A 20,359-nucleotide genomic window follows, 5' to 3' on the forward strand; every position below is an offset into this window, starting at 1 on the left:
AAATTAGACCATACAAATAGTATCACATTGTTTTGCCTATCTAGCAATTGTAATAGAGCTGTTGCCAAGTGTTTGGGGCTTACGTTACATATGAGTGGGGTGCAACAGTTGGATTAATATATTGATTTATTAAACACTTTCACCTGTTCTGGAGATTTAGGAAAGATTCCCATTGCTTTCAATGGACTTTAGGATGTGGCCTTTAAATGTTTTGTGCCAAATAATTTGGTCCAGGGGCAGTTACAACAGATTAACTAAGAAAATGTTTTCCTTGGCAAATGAATTGGCATTTAATACATTTATACTGAGGTGCTAATACTAATTACAAATATTTTAATGGAATATTTGCACCCAGTTTTAACAGCTGGAATCACATCCTCAATTGCTTTTATGAATTACATGTTCATCTTAGCTATGATTATTGTAATTAAGTGTCAGCCAGACCAATTATGTTCTTGGCTGAACTATTTTTTCCTTCTCCTATAAGCTGCTACATAAAAATATTTTCTTCACTTTTTGTGTTCAGGTAGCAAGTGGGGATGTTGCTCCAACTTCTGTGCAACATTAATCAAACTCCATAAAGGAGGCAAAGTTTGTCTTGGGATCTTATTCTGGATATACCCTGGCATGTACAAATGAGTCTATGATTTGATCTATAAGTTTGAACTTCTTCCATACCACTTCGGGCAATGATCTCATCACATCTCTTAAATTAGGCAGGTTGAGGACTGATTGGTGTTTTGATGGGTGCTCAGCTAGAATGGTGGTATGATGTGAGAACCTCAATAGAGCAAAAGATTATGATGATGCAAGATGCCGTATAGTGATAGATCCAGAGAGTTCAATCTATTTAGCTTAACAAAGAGAATGTTAAGGGGTGACTTAATTACAGTCTATAAGTATTTACATGGGAAACAAATATTTAATAATGGGTTCTTCAATCTAGCAGAGAAAGGTATTACACAATCCTGTGGCTAGAAGTTGAAGCTAGACAAATTCAGACTAAAAATAAGGCATAATTTTTAAATTTTAATTAACAATTGGAACAGTTTACCAATGGTTGTGATGGATTCTCCATCACTGATAATTTTTAAATCACGATCCAGGGCCGGTTTAACCATTTAGGCGAGGGCGCCATTTTCCTCGGCAGTGACTGCGGCGGCCGGATCTTCAGCCGCCCCGGTCACCGCCGGCATTTAGGTGGAGTGAGCTGGGGCAGGGGAGCGCAGGGAGGGCCGCTTGCAACAAGTGGCGGGGGCAGCACGCAGGGTAACTCCCCGCCCCAGCTCACCCCTGCCCCACCTCCTCCCCGTGGCTGCTTCACTTCTCCCTCCTCCCAGGCATGCGGCGCCAGTCAGCTTAGGTGCCACAAGCCTGGGAGGTGGGAGAAGTGAAGCAGCGATGGCGTGCTCGGGGTGGAGACGGAGTAGGGGTGAGCTGGGGCGTGGGGGGGCACCTCAGGGCGGAGGGGGAAAGCTGCAGCGGGGGGGGGGCTCAGGGCGGGGGTGGGGAGAGCGCAAGGTGGAAGTTTTGCCTAGAGCGTGAAACATCCTTACACCAGCCCTGTCAAGATTGCATGTTTTTCTAAAAAATATGCTCTAGGAATTATTTTGGAGAAGTTCTATGTTCTTTGTTATATAGGAGGTTAAACTAGATGATCACAATAGTCCCTATTGGCCTTTGAATCTATGAATTTGGTGTTGGTGAAACAGAAGGTGACACTTTTCCCTGTAAGCCAATGTTAAGTTTATAGTGCATTGAGCTGGTGGAGGTGCCATCTATCAGATGAGGTGTAAAACCTGGTCTTTACCACTTCAGGTCACTACAGATTCCAGATCTTTCGCACGTATTGGAAGGGGTGTTATTGTGACTTTAATTATTTCCAATTGGCTAATTTCATTCTTCCTACACAAAAACACCTTAAAGATATTTTTTGCTTTACTGAAGCAGAGAGTTGTTGAATGCTGTTAAATTACCGGTATCTTCTACCTCAGTGATAGTGGTATTTGACCAGTGCATGAAGTGAGGTGTGTGTGTGTGTGTGTGTGTGTTTTAATTCATTACAACATTCACAAATTGATTTTAAGGGCTTTGTAAGACAGATTCAATTAGTTGTTATTATTTATTATTATAATATACCACCCTTCTTTAGATTATATGGCAGATGACATATAATACAGGATTGGTGTTTCAATGTTCGTACAGCTTCACACGCTGATATTACTTGTACTGGCATTGCTGAAAACTTGTCAAATGCCACATTGCTACTGGCACAGTGCATCTTCACCAGTATCCCCGCTAACTCAGCAAGTGACAGAGCCTCTTTTAGACTTATCTAAATTACAGAGGAGCTTCAGTGCGTTCTCCTGATTTTGCAAGTTTTTAATTTATAATTAAGCAACAGGATAAATATTAATTTCAAACACTAACTTAAGAGAAACATGTTATGATTATCTTTTGGGAGGAAAAGCACAAAAGAATGCCTGATTCATATTCAGGTAAGAATATCAGTCTGTTTATACCCTCGTATGTTTGCTTAGTTATGGGGTCTGTTTTATTTAAAAGTCCTTTCACAGGATGACAAATGATTTCTCAGAATTCCTCACAATGAATAATTACAATTATCTGTCATGAAGGTCGTTATTTGCAAGGAGTTTTTCCTCAGTGAACCAGTTCGCAAATCCGTCTAAAAAATTGTTAGTTACTTTTGGTGAAATAGGTCTAACGACCAAAACCCAATCACAATAATTTGGATTGCAGATTGGGTATGAATTAAACCTATTAAGTAAACTATTATTAACCTGTTTACTGCTTGGTATTTGATTTCAAACTGTCCCCCCATATCTGATCCAGAGTAGTTTTTTCAGGAGTTGTTTGACTTAAGGCTTACAGTTGAGCTAAGGACAAAGTTAGTTTCAGTACAGTGTTAACTCTGATGTCTGATCACAACTTGTATTGAGTAGTCCACAGCAAATTCCCTTATTGCTGTTCTAGAGAAATTTAAATTCTCTAACTTCCATATTTTCGAAGATTTCACTCTTACAAAATCTGTAAACTTTCTCTCAAGGTGTGTAAAAATGTTAGAACAAACTAATGCTGATTCATAAATTATAACTAATCTACGTAAAACATAAGTCTTCACAGACTAAGCATTAAGAAACTTTCTTCAGGTGTAGTTACTTTTATTGGTTAAGATTAGGCTGTTACTCACACATTCTAACTAGCTAAATTACTAGGAGACTCTGCTTGCTAAAGTGACAAGTGCCTGTCATGCTGAACTTCAATTGTAATACATATAGAGATCAAGAACTGATTGACTTGTCCTTCTTAATCTTTATATTTTTAAAACTGTATTCCTAGTGGTCCTAGTATTCCTAGTGGTCATCACCTCCTTTATTTGAAATAGTAAGTTGCAAAATTTGACGGCTGACATCTTTCCCTTCAAAGACATGAAGACAAGATAGTTAATGTTCTTTCCCTGAGATCGTCCCCAAAATACTATATGCTACAGATTTCTTATAAACCAAGAGAGTTCTGTGCCTCTGTTTGTCCCCCCCACCCACTCTCAACTCAGTAAACCTAAGATGACTCTTCCCCTGCAAACACTAAAATATAGATCTCTCAGACTTGAAATTGTAGACAACTAAAATTTCAATAAGGCCAAAATGCTATGAGATTTATTTTACATACAGGTTTTTTTGTATAACTTGTTTTCATGAGATAATGGCTGCAATCAACTATAAAAGTTAGATCACTATTATTACAGCATCCAAAAACATGCTAGGTGCTTTATAGTACAATAAAGTTAGGATATGATGAGATATGGAAGGAAACAAAGTGAGGAAGACAGATATTTCAGCATTAAGAAAACTTCAGGCCTGTGCATATACATGACTTGGTGATTCAGTTAAGTTTTGCTAAACTAGGATTTCTTCCTTTATAAGGGATGGTGCAGAGGCTGTCTTACTTCAGCGGGGTCTCCAGTTCCACCTGGAATGCAGACCACTCCTTGTAACAGCAAGGTGTGTCTGTAATTGACAGCACTGGAGACTGAAGCCCTGTACTCTATAGAGTGGAAGCATCATGGTAGAAAAGCAGCATAAGCTTCCCCTGCTGATTACTGCATCAGTCCTGACCTAAAAGGATTATCTCTAGGGATAAGAAGATAGGCTTGGAGACTGAGCTATCTTAAGCTTGGTCTCTCTGCTGTGTCTGGCAACAAAGGTGCCATTTATAGTGCTGGCTTTTGTGATCTAGACACCTATGCATTTTGATGGCATCATAAAAATCCTCTACATTGGGAGGATAGACTCATAGACTTTAAGATCAGAAGGGACCATTATGATCATCTAGTCTGATCTCCTGCACAATGCAGGCCACAGAATCTCACACATCCACTTCTATAACAAACCCCTAGCCTATGTCTGAGTTATTGAAGTCCTCAAATTGTGGTTTGAAGACCTCAAGCTGCAGAGAATCCTCCAGCAAGTGACCTGTGCCCCATGCTGCAGAGGAAGGCGAAAAACTTTAATCATCACAGAATATTCATGGCTTTTGTTTTGCCATTTAGCATGTGTTTTGCCAAAGGGAGATAATTTAAAATTGTGATATTGCAGGTCCAGACTGAGAGGCATTGCCAGAGCTTTGAGAGACAGTTGCACAGTGTTTGCCTCTAAGTCTGGATCTAGTGATGATATTAATTAGATTGCAAGTTCTCAGTGAGACTGCAAGTTCTTTGTGGCAGGAATAGTCTTCTCAGTGTATAACCACACATCACCTAGTACACCGAGGCCCTGATCTGATTGAAGAGTTTTTTCATCTACTGTAAATTTCCAGCCCTATCCCTAAAAATGTAAATAAGCCAGTCTGTTATCACAGAGCATGGAGCTACCATTCAAGACATCTGTGTTCAGTGAGACACTTGGGAATTCAGACTCTGTACCCCCATCAAGACCAGATACTTTTTCATCAATGTCCAGGGTAAGATGTCATCTCTCTTATTACAAGTTTTTTCCTGCTGCCTATTACATAGAGCAAAATTCTTATTATGCTGGTCACTTCCTATGTAAGGTGAGTTAGCTGGACAGGGATAGATGAGCGGCCAAATAAATCTTAAAATGAAGGCTTTTAGAGTAGCTGCAGGGAAGCAAAGTTTGGGACATTGCCAGGAAATAGCTTGTTTGTTCTTTGAGTGCTTGCTCATGTCGATTAAATTCTATCTGTAGGGTCAGCAGTGGCTCTCCCTTGAGTGTCGCACTCGTGTATCGGTATATCAGGCACTGCTGGCCCTATGCCCTCTCAGTTCCTTCTGCCCATCTGGGGTGGTTATTTGGAGAGCCTTTCCTTGCATAGCAAGAGCTAGCAGTTTCGTCTCTTCTAACTTTGAGCCTTAGGGCTTTGTAAATAGTAGTTTATAGTAGTTAGTGTTAAGTAGTTGGTCAGTATAGTTGGGAGTTAGAATCCCAGCGGGGACTTTGCCCAAGGCAGGGCATGCCCCAGTCTCCGGGGTTTAAGCCCTGCGCAGACTGTAACAGGCCTGTGCCTGTAAGTGACACCACATCAGCTGCCGCAAGTGCTTGGGGAATCCCGTGGAAGGACAAGCTTCATATTTGTAAAAATTTTCGACCCAGCCCTCAGAAAGAGCGGGATATTCGTTTGTAGGCTCTCCTCATTGGACGCTGCCCTTTGTCCAGCTTCTGAGCTGTCCTGCCAAGACTCGGCTAGTGCCTCAGCCTTGGTGTGCAGGGCACCCCCGGCACCGCTTGCCGTTGCTGGTGCCTGGAAAGAAAACGAAGAAGCACGGCTCTCCGGCACTGGGCAAGAAAGGCCATTGGGCATCAGGCAAAGGACACAGTTCAGGCCACTCTGGAGCCACTTGGATGTGCCTCCCTGGTTGGGGCCCTTAGCACCTTAAAGGATCCACCACTGACTCCCGGGAGCGGTAGGGGACCCAAACTTCTGGCAGCATCAGCACCTTCCCAAGCTCCCCACAGCACTGAAAGAACAGAGGCCTGTGTGCCACAGGAAGTGTCAAAGGCTCCCTATGAGGGCAAGCCAGCCGCTTAGACCCCTCAGAGGGCAATGGAACGCTGCTGATCCCCCAAGACAAGGCAGCGCTCTCCATCTCCGCGCCGCAGATCTCTGGTGTTGCAGCTAAGATGCTCTGGGGCTCTCCCATGGTTTCGACATGGATTGCATAGGGAGAGGCGCCGGTCTCCGTACTACCAGCACCGTTTGCCCTCCCACTGGTCATCCTCTCGGTTCAGATCTCTGTTGCCTGCCCTATGGGAGCGCTACCTGTCGCTATTCTGGTTCCCCCAGCACCAGTCCTCTAAATACCAGCACTGATCTTCCCACTCCAAACACTGGTCTCCAATGGTGACGGTCAGCAGGCAGACACAGGCAGCAATGGCCCCACTTTGGTCACCGGAAGACTATTTCTTTGGAACGGAAGGGCAGTACAGCCCCTCGCCAAGGCCCCACCAGCATGATTGGCCACCTGAGGCCATGCCAACGTCTACAGTGCCGCCTTGGCAGCACGGCCAGTGGCATTATTGGAGTGCGTGGGGCATGCCGGTGATGACGATGCCCCCTTCGCACCACTCATCTGCCACCACTTCACAGCAACATGTGGCAGCACCGGGCTCAGTGCATGAGACCTGCTCAGAGGTCGGGGTAGAAGAGAGAGTGCTCACCCCCAAAAAAAACCTATCCCACAGCGGATGTGCTGGTCTGTTCAGGCCTCTTAAGTGTCATATTGATGGATTTGGCTTCTTTTTCTATTGTTCCATGTAACGTTTGTCTAGGTTGCCCTCTTTTTCTCTTCCCAGGTGGTGTCCATAATATCATTTGATGTGGAAGTTGTGTTGGTGGCATCCTTAAAGTGTGTCCTAAATATGTTCATTGTCATTTTCTTACCATCTTCGGTTCTTTAGATTTATTTACTCTACTTGGTTTCTGATGTTGCAAGAAACTCTTTCCAATGGACTCTGAACTTCCGCATGCATTCACTTTTTAATGAGTTGATCTTCTTATCAATTTCTGCTGCAGATTTCTACAACTCTGCTCTGTAAAGAAGGACTGACGGGGTGGTGTTAAAAAATTTGTATTTTTGTATCAATGCCAATTGTGCTACTTTTTCTAAATCTTTTCGAGTTTGTGAAAGTCGTTTGCTGCTTTTGATATTCATTGCTTTATATCTAACATGGTGTCGCCATCATTGCACATCTCACTCACTAGATATGTAAAATGACTGACTTCTTCGAGTGTCACATTTTGCTCTGATGGTTGCTCTCGGGATGTTGATGGCCAAATATTTTGTCTTCCTCTTGTTGATAAACTTGTTTTGCAGTGTCTGCCAAAATCTGCGTCTCTTCTTCCATTAAGCAATATGTTGAACGCAGGAGGATGTCATCAGCAGAACCAAGATTGCCCAGTTATACAAGTATAATGTGGTATATTTTATAAAATAGCAAAATCTTAATAAACTTCACTAAGCATCTGCTACATTTTTCTGAGAAATGGTTATTATACAATGTGTGGATTAGCAAAATTCTATTATAGTTTGGGGAGTGGGAAATGGAGAAATCATCCTTCCTAAATCTAATCCATCTTTTTGGTTTAGTTTTGCTTTCATGCTCTGTGGGGGATGAAAGGGATGTTAACTGTGGATATTTTGAGACCCATGTAATATGCTTCTTGAAGGTCCCCTAACTTGTTCTTGCATTTGATTTGAAGCCTTATTCTCTACATGTGACTTGAGCATTCACATTTAATACCACTTTTTAATGACCATAAGCCTGGTGGCAGCTCTTCTGGTCATTATTTTATTTACAATATTTAGGACTACAGGGGACAACCAAAGCCTTTTTGGTGGTAGTTCACTCAAACAAGGTTTGTTTAAACTTACTGCACGTACCCTGAGAAGTATTTTGAAAGCTGACAGAGATGCTAGATCTTGAGGATTTGGGTACAGAAGAGTTTCAATATAGATCAATGAAAAGATGTATTGTGTTTCCTGTGTGCTCATATTAGCCCGTTCAGGAAGGTACTTAAACATACTTCGATCATGTGAGTAGTCAGTTGAGGGCAATGGATACATTAAAGCTAGGCATATGCTTAAGTACCTTCCTGAACCAGAGACACAGTCAGGTAAGTGAAAGTATAGAAAAAATATTTAACAAAGCACATTATGAATACATGTTTACTAAAACAGTGGTCAGCAATAATCCCTTCTGGATTTACACAGGATCTACATGGGTATTCACCCACGAAAGCTCATGCTGCAAAACGTCTGTTAGTCTATAAGGTGCCACAGGATTCTTTGCTGCTTCTACAGAACCAGACTAACACGGCTACCCCTCTGATACATTCAGCTCAACCACCAAAACTAGTTGGAAAAACAGAGCCAGCCTGTATAGTTAATTTGGTTTCACCTCCTCTTTACCAGTTAGTTGAAGAAATGACACCAGAAAGGGAAATGTGTGTATTTATGTACTGTGTGTACCGGTATATATTTATCAAGATAGTTTTGTTACTTTTTAGCTATTTTCAATTACTCGTATGAAATAAAATGCAAGGAAAATGTAAGCATTCATATATATATATTCATTATGTAACACAAAAATGCTTAGTTATAACAATTGGATCTTTGTGTTATTAAACACAACAGGAAAATTAAATATTGGGACTTTTTAAAAAAAAAATCTTTATTTCTTCAGACACTTCTGAAATTACCAAAAAAAATGAATTGCCAAAAAGGGGCTTATGTTATTCTTGTACTCCTCCATCCATACTGATAAAAATGTGATTATAGCCATACATAAAAGGAATGGAAAAAATATCTTTCAGTGGGAAAAGGGCCCTAAATCAAGACTGCTATAGGTAATTTTTTTTTCTTTAGTCCAACAGGCAACCTGCCAAACTGAATTTACTAACCTGCCAAGTGAAGCCAAATGCAGAAGATAAGAAGTCTTTTGATCTGATATCACGTATGTGACATTTTAAGTGAATAAATATTTATACCATTCATTATCAACTAGTCCATTGGCTGGGATTTTACAGAATGTTATTGTATAGCAAAATAATTACAATGTTCTGTTTTAACTAGAAATGAGTCTAAAGTGCAAAATTAAGCTCCTAATCCAAACTTCTACAAAATTTTGTGGATATTTGGATTCAACTCTGATTTTGACTCAAGGACCATGACTATATACATCTTCCTATGGAAAGTTTTCTAATATCTATATTGTGTATCTGTTGCAAACCATAAGATGCACTGTGCACAAAATTAACTGTTATGAAGAGCAGCAACTATGCGTGAACGTGCTTGCTTAGATTCAGTCAGGTAATTATTCTGCATTTTTAACAGTCTATCAGTCCTTGATCAAAATACCCCCTATACTGTGTGTGGAACTTCACTTTCATCTCCTTCATAAAAGATAGCCTTTAACCATTCAGTAATACCTGTGCCTGTCTATCTTGCATTGTGTCATAGATAGGGATCGGTGTTTGTCATGGAAGTCACAGATTCCCTGACTTTCTACGACCTCCTTGACTTCTACAGCGGCCAGTGTGGCTGACCCTAGGGCTGCCAAAGCAGTCCCCTGGGGTGTGCCCCCCGTAGCAGCAGCTGCCCCAAGATTTAGTCGGGGTATTTATAGTATAAGTCATGGACAGATCCGGGGCCTGAATTTTTGTTTTTTGCCCATGACCTGTCTGTGACTTTTACTAAAAATACCCATGACTAAATCCTAGCCTTAGTCATAGAAATTAATTTTGATTGTGATAAAAACAATAACATTTTCTTTGTATTGATTTTATTTTTTCCAAACAAAATGTACCTATTTGGGGCTAATTTTGCCCTAATTTTGTCTTGTGCAACTCCTTTTACTTCAAAGGGGATTGTACAAGGCAGAATATGCCCCATATCGTGTTTTTCTATGGATTCTATAAAAACAGGGGGTCTGTTTTCAACAAATTGACTAAGATGTGGCATAAAATTGAATAAAATATGCTGGCTGTACAAAAAAAAAAGTAAGTGAATTTAATGTAACTCAAAAACTGTACTGCCTCAACTCTTCTGTATTCCATTAACTATCAGTCACCAGATCCTCATTTGATACAAATGACTTATACTGTCAACAATTCTGTTTCTTTATTTTAAAAGTTCCGTTGCTTTATTAAAAAGTTAGTAACTGAAAATAGAGATGTCATAGGTTTACTGACATGTTAGCACATGTCCTTACTTGCTGAATATATTTTGGTAACAGATGCTGTTTTGGCATCTTAAAATTAATTTAAAATCTGTCAGATGTGTTCAACATTAGAAAGATTTTTTGTTTGTTTGTATTTCAGATAACAGAACATACCACTTTCAGGCGGAGGATGAGCAAGAGTATATAGCGTAAGAATGTTTACACTGTCATCAAGATATTTTTAAATTTGTATCTAGAAATATGCAAAACGTATCACTGGCAAAACTACTTTTGTTCAATTAGAGGAAAAACACTTTATGCCTTTGTTCCTTGGATTTTTTGCTACACTGAAAGTCATAAGTGAAAACTGCCATTCATCAGAGTGAAGAGTGGTAAGGGTTACAAAAGGTTTGAAGCCTACAAACTCCATGGATGGGAAGGGGGGGCGGAAGGAGACAGTAGAATAATTATCTGTACCCTATCTCACCATTTTCACTGCAGAAAAAAAACTATATCTGCCACTTTAGATGTAGAGTATGGTACTGGAAATGGGAGACAGAAAATACCTTCTCTTTGAGTCTTAATATACTTTGGAATCTAGTAATTTACATTAGTTACTTTATTAATGCAATTACTTGCCCCCATAGATTATTTCAGTACATTTACTCATCTACTTGCCAATGCAGAACTCTCCCTTACTTTCTAGTGTTCTCTTATTCACATTCCTGTTTGTCTTTTGCATATTGCTTTTGATAGCCATAGGGCTTTGATAGCAGTGTGGTTGTGTAGAACAGTGGCTCTCAAACCTTTCTAGATTACTGTACCCATTTCAGGAGTCTGATTTGTCTTGCATACCCCAAGTTTCACCTCACTTAAAAACTACTTGATTACAAAGTCAGACATAAAAATACAAAAGTGTCACAGCACACTGTTACTGAAAAATGTCTTAGTTTCTCATTTTTACTATATAATTATAAAATAAATTAATTGGAATATAAATATTGAACTTACATTTCAGTGTATAGAATATAGAGAAATATAAACAGGTCACTGTCTGTATGATATGTAGTTTGTACTGACTTTGCTAGTGCTTTTTATGTCACATGTTATAAAACTAGGCAAATATCTAGATGAGTTGATGAACCCCCTGGAAGATCTCTGTGTACCCCCAGGGGTATGCATACTCCTGCACTGCTGTAGAACATTGCACTCCACTGCCTCCTGACAATTCCAGTAAGAAAGCTGGTGGTGGAATGCCCAGACTGAGGTCTGGTGCCCGCCTGCCTCCCTCCTTTCAGCTTCACTGTTCCTTACCTGCTCATCTGTATTCTAGTTTAACACCAGATTGCTTCTTGTATGCTTGCTGTCTTGTATTTGAGAAGCCTTTACAGCTAATTGGCAGGTGGAGAAGTAGGTGACATAGGGAAACAGTGGTTTAGAGGCCCATTCACAGACAGGGAGTGAGCAGGGAAGGAGCTGCACTTTGCACAGTCCTACAGATTGTGAAAGATGACTGTTCTGTTATGTTTACAGCTGACTTTGCACATTGTCTGTTTTCTCTTGATTTGTTGGGTGAGAAGAAAATAATGCCATTTAAAATATTTAGTCAGCAATGTCCTTGATGCACAATTGATCTTGAAATATTTGCCATAAATTTGCTTTTACTATATTTGTTTATTTGAAAGATAAAGCTATATTTAATTCTTTATTAGTCTTTGCATTTTGAGACCCAGTCATTTAAAGTAGTTATTTTGTTACTGCAGATATTTTCTCCTCTGATGATTTTGTCAGACTAGTTTGAGATCCCACAATGATTTTATTTCCTGTAAGCTTCAGTACGTTTTATCAGAATAAAAGAATACGGTTCAACTTCAGTAGCTGAGAGAATGAATTTGTTCTGGAGTATTTTTTTAATATTGTTGTTGATAAATGGAACTTCTTAGACCTACTAATAGACTTGAGAAGTTTACTGGATTTAGAGGTAGTTGATGAAAACTAATGACACATTGCTTGTTTTGGAAATAAAACCCACTCTAAACTACAACAAATTCCTATAGTTCTGCTTATTCAAGTGCTGTGTGTTTTGGGCAAGTACTTATGAGTGACCCAAGTAACATTACATATGTCTGTGTAATTTTGCGGATTTGATCGGTGATACAGCTGTTTCCAAGTCTAATGTATCTTTTTTGTGATGGGGCAACCAGATCTGCAGGCAGTGTTCGAATACTGTGTACAGATGTGGTCTCCTCACCTAAAAAAAGATACTCTAGCACTAGAAAAGGTTCAGAAAAGGGCAACTAAAATGATTAGGGGTTTGGAGAGGGTCCCATACGAGGAAAGATTAAAGAGGCTAGGGCTCTTCAGCTTGGAAAAGAGGAGACTAAGGGGGGATATGATAGAGGTATATAAAATCATGAGTGATGTTGAGAAAGTGGATAAGGAAAAGTTATTTACTTATTCCCATAATACAAGAACTAGGGGTCACCAAATGAAATTAATAGGCAGCAGGTTTAAAACAAATAAAAGGAAGTTCTTCTTCACGCAGCGCACAGTCAACTTGTGGAACTCCTTACCTGAGGAGGTTGTGAAGGCTAGGACTATAACAATGTTTAAAAGGGAACTGGATAAATTCATGGTGGCTAAGTCCATAAATGGCTATTAGCCAGGATGGGTAAAGAATGGTGTCCCTTGCCTCTGTTCGTCAGAGGATGGAGATGGATGGCAGGAGAGAGATCACTTGATCATTGCCTGTTAGGTTCACTCCATCTGGGGCACCTGGCATTGGCCACTGTTGGTAGACAGATACTGGGCTAGATGGACCTTTGGTCTGACCCGGTACGGCCATTCTTATGTTCTTATGTTATGTTCATAGAATCATAGAATCTCAGGGTTGGAAGGGACCTCAGGAGGTCATCTAGTCCAACCCCCTGCTCAAAGTAGGACCAAACCCAACTAAATCATCCCAGCCAGGGCTTTGTCAAGCCTCACCTTAAAAACCTCTAAGGAAGGAGATTCCACTACCTCCCTAGGTAACCCTTTCCAGTTCTTCACCACCCTACTAGTGAAAAAGTTTTTCCTAATATCCAACCTAAACCTCCCCCTCTGCAACTTGAGACCATTACTCCTTGTTCTGTCATCTTCTACCACTGAGAACAGTCTAGATCCATCCTCTTTGGAACCCCCTTTCAGGTAGTTGAAAGCAGCTATCAAATCCCCCCTCATTCTTCTCTTCTGCAGACTAAACAATCCCAGTTCCCTCAGCCTCTCCTCATAAGTCATGTGCTCCAGCCCCCTAATCATTTTTGTTGCCCTCCGCTGGACTCTCTCCAATTTATCCACATCCTTCTTGTAGTGTGGGGCCCAAAACTGGACACAGTACTCCAAATGAGGCCTCACCAGTGCTGAGTAGAGGGGAATGATCACATCCCTCGATCTGCTGGAAATGCCCCTACTTATACAACCCAAAATGCCATTAGCCTTCTTGGCAACAAGGGCACACTGTTGACTCATATTCAGCTTTTCGTCCACCGTAACCCCTAGGTCCTTTTCTGCAGAACTGCTGCCCAGCCATTCGGTCCCATGTAGCAGTGCATGGGATTCTTCCGTCCTAAGTGCAGGACTCTGCACTCGTCCTTGTTGAACCTCATCATATTTCTTTTGGCCCAATCCTCTAATTGTCTAGGTCCCTCTGTATCCTATCCCTACCCTCCAGCGTATCAACCACTCCTCCCAGTTTAGTGTCATCTGCAAACTTGCTAAGGGTGCAGTCCACACCATCCTCCAGATCGTTAATGAAGATATTGAATAAAACCGGCCCCAGCACCGACCCTTGGGGCACTCCACTTGATACCAGCTGCCAACTAGACATGGAACCATTGATCACTATGTTCTTATGTTCAAGGTGTGGATATACCATGGATTTATATAGTGGCATTATGATATTTTCTGTCTTATTATGAAACCCTTTCCTAATGGTTCCTAACATTCTGTTAGCTTTTTTGACTCCCACTGCACATTGAGCAGATGTTTTCAGAGAACCATCCTTGATAACGTGAAGATCTCTTTCTTCAGTGGTAACAGCTAATTTAGACACCATCATTTTATATGTATTGTTGAGATTATGTTTTCCAATGTCCATTACTTTGCACTAATCAACTGAATTTCATTTGCCATTTTGTTCCCCGGGCACCCAGTTTTGTGAGATCCTTTTGTAACTCTTTGCAGTCAGGTTTGAACTTAACTATCTTGAATAATTTTGTATTGTTTGCAGATTTTGCCACCTCACTGTTCACCCCTTTTCTTCAGGTCATTTAGGAATATGTTGAACAGCACTGGGGGACCCTGCTATTCACCTCTCTCCATTGTGAAAACTGACCATTTATTCCTACCTTATCTTTTAACCCGTTACTGACTCATGAGAGGACCTTCCCTCTTATCCCATCACTCCTTACTTCTCTTAAGAACCTTTGGTGAATGATCTTGTTAAAGGCTTTCTGAAAGTCCAAGACACTATATCCACTGGATCACCCTTGTCCACATGTTTGCTGATACCATGAAAGAATTCTGACACGCATGATTTCACTTTACAAAGCTGTGTTGAGTATTCTCCATGAGTGCGTCTCATAATTCTGTTCTTTACTATTTCAACCAATTTGCCTGGTACTGAAGTTTGGCTTACTGGCCTGTAATTGCCAGTATTGCCTCTGGAGCCTTTTTAAAAATTAACATTACAATTAGCTATCATCCAGTCATCTGGTAGAGAGGCTGATTTAAGTGATACCAGTTAGTAGTTTCACAATTTTGTATTTGAGTTAACTTCAGAACTCTTGGGTGAATATCTGTTCAGGGTGACCATTTAATTTACCAATTTATTCCAAAACCTCCTCTATTGACATCTCAATCTGGGACAGTTCCTCAGATTTGTCACCTAAAAGGAATGGTTCCAATGTGGGAACCTTAGAATCTCCCTTACATCCTCTGCAGCGAAGACCAAGGCAAAGAATTCATCTAGCTTCTCTGCAATGGCACTGTCCTCCTTCGGTGCTCCTTTGGCACCTCGATCATCCAGTGGCCCCAGTGATTGTATGGTAGGCTTCCTGTTAGTTTTTGCTGTTAGTTTTTGTGTCTTTTGCTAGTTACTCTTCAAATTCTTTTTTTGGTCTACTAATTATATTTTTACACTTGATTTACCAGGGTTTATGCTCCTTTCTCTTTTCCTCAGTAGGATTTGACTTCCAATTTTTAAAGGTTGCCTTTTTGCCTCTAACTGTTTCTTTTAATCTGGTGTTTACTCATGGTGGCATTTTTATTTTTTTTTGGTCCTCTTGCCATTTTGCGGGGGGTGGGGTGAGAATGCTGGGGGAATAACATTAGTTTGAGCCTCTACTAAGGTGTTTTTAATTAGTCTCCCTGCAGTTTACAGGCATTTCACTCTTGTTACTCTTCCTTTTTAATTTCCATTTAACTAGCTTCCTCATTTTGGTGTGGTTCCCCTTTTTGAAGTTAAATGTTACTGTGGTGGGTTCCTTTGGTATTCCCCTCCTCCCAAGGATGTTATATTTAATTACGTTACGGTTGCTGTTGCCAAGTGGTTCTTCTTCAGGTAGTGTCCCTGTGGGTGCTCCACTGTATGAGAGCTCTATTGTAGGTGTACTTGCATTCTTGCACAGCTGATCAGAGAAATTCATGCCCTGCCACGAGGCTAGTCAATGCACGCGGGCTAACCCCGTCAGTTCCTTCTCTACCGCACCTGGCTAGAGATGGAGCAATTAACAGTCTGTTAGCGACTATTACCTCATGCTTTCTTTGTAGCCTAGAGCCTATTTTTAGTAGTAATCTAGTGTTTTATTTTTTTCCTTATATTCTAAAGTATATCTATACTTATATGTAGATAGATATAGGTGTGTGTGTATAGATAGAATTTACTTTCTTTCTTCCCACCCTTCTTGTTGGGGACCCTTCCCCCCGAAATGGGTCATGCCCGGTTCTCCAGGCTTCAAGGAGTGCCTCTCCTGTAGTGAGGCTATCTTCATCGCAGACACACTCACGGTACATTCATTGCCTCTTGAAAGGACACATTCAAAAGTGGACTTTTTGCCAGTAGCTTAGATCTCAGACTCACAAGGACAGAGCTAAGGCAAAAGATTATATTCGTGGAGGTGGCTTTGAGACCTTCTCTGGACCCATGCCAAGACGTAAATCTTCTCCACAGCCCTCAACATTAAAGTGCCATGGGGTGAAGAAATCAGCCACCAACCCCTCTTATAAGTTGAAAAAGAGAGTGGGAAGTCCCCACAGTGATCCATGAGTTAGCTGCAAACGACCCCTGACATGCTCAGTATCCTCAGTACCATCGGCACCGAGACAGGCCAAACCTGGTACCAACAGCACAAGGAAGACTATGGCAGCAGGTACCATTGATGTGCCCACAGACCCAATGGGTGTGGGCACCAAGTCAACAGCACCTCAGGAGGAGGACAGGAATAAACACTCCAAGGCACCACTGGTGTGCCATGTCCCATCTATACCAATGCCTCTTTCTGTACCTGAACAACCAGTCCAGATAATATCTTTCCCCTGTCACCGTTAGTAGCACTGAGCCAGTTGGCACCACTGGAATTCCAGCACTCGAGGGACCTCCATTTAGCTGATGTACCAGAGTCTCTCCTTGGCACTGGACCTCTGTACCGAGTCTTCGCTTGACATGGGAGTCTTTCCTGCTGCCTTGCCATGCTCTCCCGCTCTCCAGTGTGGACTTGGATAGTGGACCGGAGAAGGGGATATCTCAGTACTCATCTCAAGCCCCCTACAGTGCCTGATACCAGCAGGTCCTCCAGGCATATCCTTACATGTCCCCACTGTCACCGTCCTGGTATGGCCATCCCATGGGCACCACCACCAGGCTCCATGCCACTGCCAGCCCAGTGGCCATATGGGGATTCCTGGGCTGCATACTGCCCCATCCCTCTCAGGCTTCTAGTCCCACACTGAAGCCCCTGAGGCACCTTTCCTCTGCTGAAATTTCCAGAGCTTCAGAGCCCCCAGAAGGAATCTTGGAGGAGTGCGAGGGTGATGTCAAGGGGAAGGTCACCCCAAAAACTATATTATTCTTCTCCCCAGATGAGGCTGTCATGCCTCCCCCATCATCCCTGGCAGATGATTTTCGCCTCTTCCAGGACCTCTCAAAGAGAGTGGCTGACTCTCTCCAGATAACTCTGGAAGAAGTCAAGGACACACACCACAAGGTCCTGGACATCCTCCACTTCATCCTCAATAATAGCCCTCCCTATCAATGAGGCCTTTCTTGACCCACAAGAACCATATGGCAGACCTCAGCATCGGTTGCACCAACTTGCAAGCAATCAGACAAAAAGTAGTACATCCTGGCCTACAGAAATAGAGTTCCTTTTCTCCCACTCTCCAACCAACTCCATCAATTCTCATGGCCGTCAACACCATATGAGGTCCACTACTTACAGTAGGGACTGGAAGCAGGAGGGCGTACTCCTTGGCCATGCTTCAGTTTCGAATTGCCAACTACCGAGCGCTTACAGTGAAATATGATTGCATGAATTACTCAAAATTGAACAATTTTTTTGAGTAGCTGCCCGAGTCACATCACAAACAATTTAAGGCCATCATCCAAGAAGGGCAGCTAGTAGCAAAGACAATGCTACAGTCCACCCTAAACATGGCTGATACTGCAGCCAGATCCATCTCCATGGTGGTGGTGATGCAATGTGATTCTTGGCTCCACCTGTCGGATTTCTCAAAGGAAGTGCAGGCAACCATTGAAGATCTTCACTTTGAGGACACTAAGCTCTTCGTGGAGAAAACCAATGCCACCCTTAACACACTGAAGGATTCTTTGGCCACTGTCCATATGCTGGGCATTTACACACCTGGACAAAAGAGAAAATTTAGTCCACAGCTCCGGCATAAGCCATAAACTTCCCAGTGCCCAGCTCAACGATACTACGAGCCACAGAGAAAGAAAACTAAATTCTCCAGATGTAAACTGTCAGGTCAGCAATGTTCCTCAGCCCAGCCTTTCACGTCTAAACACCAATTTTGACATGTTGATTGAGGTGTCGATAGTCCATTCTCCACAACTGCTACAGCCTACCATGACTACCCACCTTTTTGGCCACCATCTGGCAGTGTTCTGCAGCACCTGTGAGCATATGACATCGGACTTTCGGGTCCTAGAGATTGTTTACCATGGGTACTCTATTTTGTCTCCCTGCCCCCTCCACAACAGCCTTCCCTGTCCCTCTTCAGGGACCCTTCTCACAAAAGTTTATTATGACAAGAGGTAGACAGTCTCCTCCAGTTAGGAGCCATAGAACCAGTACCTCAACATCTACAAGGCAAAGGTTCTACTCTCGGTATTTTCTAATACCCAAGAGGAAAGGGGCTGGAAACCCATATTAGACCTCAGTGCTCTCAACAAGTTTGTCAAAGCTCCGAAATTCAAGATGGTCACTAGCAATAATCATTCCAGCATTGGAACAGGGAGACTGATTTTCAGCCCTCGACCTCCAGGATGCAAATTTTCACATCTCAATGTTACCGACTCACAGGCAATTTCTCAGATTCACCCTGAGACGAGATCACTACCATCACAGGGTACTCCCGGGTTATCTTTGTCCCCAAGAGTATTTTCCAAGATTCTGTCAGTAGTGGCCACCCGCTTATGTTGCCAAGAGATCATGATTTACTCTTACCTGGATGATTGCCTCCTTAGAGCCTGGTCTCTCCAAGAGACTCACTGAGTCATCAAATCCACAATGTACTTGTTTACAGAGCTGGGCTATAGATCAACACCCAGAAATCAACCCTCACTCCAGTACAGCACCTGGAGTTTATAGACACCAGGGCCCTCCTACCTCAGCACAGATTACTCTTTCTGGCTACACTCACAGAGGCTGTCCAAAACAGTCCATAAATATCAGCCAGACTGCCTACAACTCTTGTGGCACTCCCCACCAGGGTAAAATCCTCCATACACTGGTGGAAAGACCCAGCCAACATTAGCAAAGGGATCCCCTTCATGAATAATCCTCCCTTGTTGTTTCTCACCACCAACACATCCCTCCTAGGGTGGGGCGCACATCTAAACAGCCTTACAACACAAGGGAAGTGACCTTCCATGGAGATACCCTCCACATCAACCTCCTTGAGCTAAGGGTGGTCAGGATGCCTGCACCTATTGCCTCCCACTGATCAGAGGGTCACACATGAAAGTCCTAACAGACAACATTGCCTGTATATTCTACATAACTCAACAAGATGGAGCCCAGTCTCCCTCCCTCTGTGCAGAAGTGATGAGACTATTGGAACTGGTGCATCTCCCACGCTATCAGCGGCCTACCTCCCAGGTACACAAAACTTGATGGCGGACAGTCTCAATTGTAAATTCCCACAAAACCATGAATAGTAGCTATACCCAGTAGTGCTTCACAGTCTGTTCAGGCGGTGGAGGATGCTGACACAGACTTGTTCGCCACTTACCTGAACAAGAAATGTCCATGCTGCTGCTCCAGGGCAGGGATAGGACAACCCACCCTCCTCCCATCTACTTTGGAGTTCTTGTCAATGACTCTGCGGTAGAGAGAGAACTGAGGGGGGTTAGCTTGTGCACACTGACTAGCCTCATGGCAGGGCACAAGGAGAGACAGTGGGGGTGGGGGTGCTCGTGGATACTGCTATTGAAGTTCTCTGATCAGCAGCGCAGGGACCCATACAGTGGAGCACCCATGCAGTGGAGCACTCATTGGGGGATGCATCTCAAAGAACCATCGCTACTGCACAAGGTGAGTAACTTCTTTGGCTATATGCACCTCTTGGATCAGATCCTGTGCTTCACTTAGGATTAAATCAAGAATGGCCTCTCCTCTTGTGTATTCCAGGAATATCTGCTCCAAGAAGTAGTTATTGATGCTGTCTAGAAATTATATCTCTGTATCTGGTCCGGATATGGGGGTAGTTGAAATCCCCCATTATTACCGAATTGTCTATTTTTGTAGCCTCTCTAATCTCTCTGAGCATTTCACAGTCACCATCACCATCCTGGTCAGGTGGTTGATAGTATATTCCTACTGCTTTATTATTGTTTATTATTATTCAAGCATGAAATTTTTATCCATAGAGATTCTATAATT

General features: G+C 42.2%; 1 protein-coding gene across 2 annotated transcripts in view; it reads left to right on the forward strand.

The window, feature by feature from the left end:
* The window catches only part of ASAP1 (ArfGAP with SH3 domain, ankyrin repeat and PH domain 1), a 299,002-nt gene that overhangs the window by 189,382 nt on the left and 89,261 nt on the right, over positions 1 to 20,359 (forward strand). For both annotated transcript variants that reach the window (XM_045005497.1, XM_045005498.1), the window contains exons 14-15: positions 8,903 to 8,990; positions 10,357 to 10,405. In XM_045005497.1, the coding sequence (XP_044861432.1) occupies positions 8,903 to 8,990; positions 10,357 to 10,405 (137 nt within the window). The remainder of the gene's footprint in view (positions 1 to 8,902; positions 8,991 to 10,356; positions 10,406 to 20,359) is intronic.

Source organism: Mauremys mutica, chromosome 2 (genome assembly GCF_020497125.1).
Source record: "Mauremys mutica isolate MM-2020 ecotype Southern chromosome 2, ASM2049712v1, whole genome shotgun sequence".
In the NCBI taxonomy this organism is placed as follows: domain Eukaryota; kingdom Metazoa; phylum Chordata; order Testudines; family Geoemydidae; genus Mauremys; species Mauremys mutica.